At 50.2% G+C, this 2,500-nt stretch overlaps 1 protein-coding gene across 1 annotated transcript in view; it reads left to right on the plus strand.

Moving 5' to 3' along the window:
• The window catches only part of LOC105893768 (T-complex protein 1 subunit gamma-like), a 15,433-nt gene that overhangs the window by 3,798 nt on the left and 9,135 nt on the right, over positions 1–2,500 (plus strand). Inside the window, exon 6 of the mRNA XM_031585900.2 lies at positions 1,222–1,336. Within this exon, the coding sequence (XP_031441760.1) occupies positions 1,222–1,336 (115 nt within the window). The remainder of the gene's footprint in view (positions 1–1,221; positions 1,337–2,500) is intronic.

Raw genomic sequence — 2,500 nt, forward strand, 5'->3', positions numbered from 1 at the left:
GCATAGGGTATGAGGTAGAGTAAGTGTACGGCAGTGCGGTGGCGGTGGGTGCAATTGGTCGAGGGTTTCTGCAGGTAGACCGGGTAGAGAGACTACAGCAGCGTCCCATGGCGAAGATAGTCTAGATTAGGAGAGAAAGAAAAAGAACAGAGTGAGTGGGTTATTATAGGCATTAGCAATGTGATAAGAAAGGAGAGGGAGAGGGGGAGAGAGAGAGAGAGAGAGAGAGAGAGGCTGCCTGGCTGGGTGTATGGGGATTTTATTTAGTATTTAGTTGGCTGGTGACAGTCGCAATACGCGCCGTGTGCTGTACCCGGGATCTTCCGCACTCCTTCACGGTACAACATACGCTGTCTGTAGCCCAGTTATGTTGATTAGGGGGGTATTGCATGTGTTTTAGATGTGTTTAGCTATTCTGGCATTTAGCATTTAGTTTGGTTTGGCATTTAGTTTGGTTTAGCATTAGTTATGTTTAGTTATGCTGCCATTTAGCAATTAGTTTGGTTTGGTACATATGGAGATTTTAGTCGTAAGCTTTGTTAGGGTTGCAGGGTACAACATACGCTGTCTGTAGCCCAGTGTTGTATATATATATTTTTAATTCTTGTGTGTTCAGTTATGTCTATGCTTGCTGACTGGCTGGCCCAGCAGGTGATGGGTTTGTTGACGCAATTACTTATGGCTATAGGATGCACTAAAGAGGAATGTCTTTAGTCTTGATTTGAATATAGGTAGGGTGTCTGCATCTCGAATGGAGGCAGGGAGATTGTTCCAGAGGAGGGGGGCTCGGTAGCTAAAGGCTCTGCCTCCTACTGTGGTTTTTGATATTCTTGGAATTACAAGGAGGCCAGCACTCTGGGAACGGAGCGGTCTTGGAGGGCAGTAGGGGACAACTAGTTCCTTAAGGTAGTTTGGAGCCAGGTCATTTAGGGCTTTGTATGTTAGCAGGAGTACTTTGAAATCTAGGGTGCGTGTGTGTGTGTGTACAGTATATACTTGTATGGATTAACTCTTCCTGTGTGTGTGTGTGTGTGTGTGTGTGAGTGTGAGTGTGTGTTTATATGGATTAATTCTTCCTCTGTGTGTGTGTGTGTGTGTGTGTGTGTGAGTGTGTGTTTATATGGATTAACTCTTCCTCTGTGTGTGTGTGTGTGTGTGTGTGTGTGTGTGTGTGTGTGTGTGTGTGTGTGTGTGTGTGTGTGTGTGTGTGTGTGTGTGTAGCTGGTGAAATGCTGGCTGTGGCGGAGCAGTTTGTGCAGCAGATGCACCCTACAGTCATCATCAGCGCCTACAGACAGGCACTGGAGGACATGCTCAACACACTCAAGGACATCAGGTACACACACACACACACACACACACACACACACACACACACGTCAGAGAGACATGCTCAACACACTCAAGGACATCAGGTACACACACACACACACACACACACACACACACACACACACACACACACACACACATGCTCAACACACTCAAGGACATCAGGTACACACACACACACACACACACACACACACACACGTCAGAGACATGCTCAACACACTCAAGGACATCAGGTACACACACACACACACACACACACACACACGTCAGAGAGACATGCTCAACACACTCAAAGACATCAGGTACACACACACACACACACACACACGTCAGAGAGACATGCTCAACACACTCAAAGACATCAGGTACACACACACACACACACACGTCAGAGAGACATGCTCAACACACTCAAAGACATCAGGTACACACACACACACACACACACACACACACACACACACACACACATGCTCAACACACTCAAGGACATCAGGTACACACACACACACACACACACACACACACACACACACACACGTCAGAGACATGCTCAACACACATCAAAGACATCAGGTAATCAGACAAACACCTCTCCCTCTCTCCTCTCTCCCTCCCTCTTCTCTCTCCCTCCTTCTCCTCTCCCTCTCTCCTCTCTCCTCTCTCCCTCTCTCCTCTCTCCCTCCCTCTCTCCCTCTCTCCCTCCTTCTCTCCCTCTCTCCTCTCTCCTCTCTCCCTCTCTCCTCTCTCCCTCCTTCTCTCCCTCTCTCCTCTCTCCCTCTCTCCCTCCCTCTCCTCTCCGTCTCCCTCTCTCCTCTCCCTCTCTCCTCTCTCCCTCCCTCTCCTCTCTCCCTCCTTCTCTCCCTCTCTCCTCTCTCCTCTCTCCCTCTCTCCCTCCCTCTCCTCTCCGTCTCCCTCTCTCCTCTCTCCCTCCCTCTCCTCTCTCCCTCCCTCCTTCTCTCCCTCTCTCCTCTCCCTCTCTCCTCTCTCCCTCCCTCTCCTCTCTCCCTCCTTCTCTCCCTCTCTCCTCTCTCCCTCTCTCCCTCCCTCTCCTCTCCGTCTCCCTCTCTCCTCTCCCTCCCTCCTTCTCTCCCTCTCTCCTCTCTCCCTCTCTCCCTCTCTCCCTCCTTCTCCTCTCTCCTCTCCCTCTCTCCTCTCTCCTCTC

Source organism: Clupea harengus, chromosome 19 (assembly GCF_900700415.2).
Source record: "Clupea harengus chromosome 19, Ch_v2.0.2, whole genome shotgun sequence".
Classification (NCBI taxonomy): Eukaryota; Metazoa; Chordata; class Actinopteri; order Clupeiformes; family Clupeidae; genus Clupea; species Clupea harengus.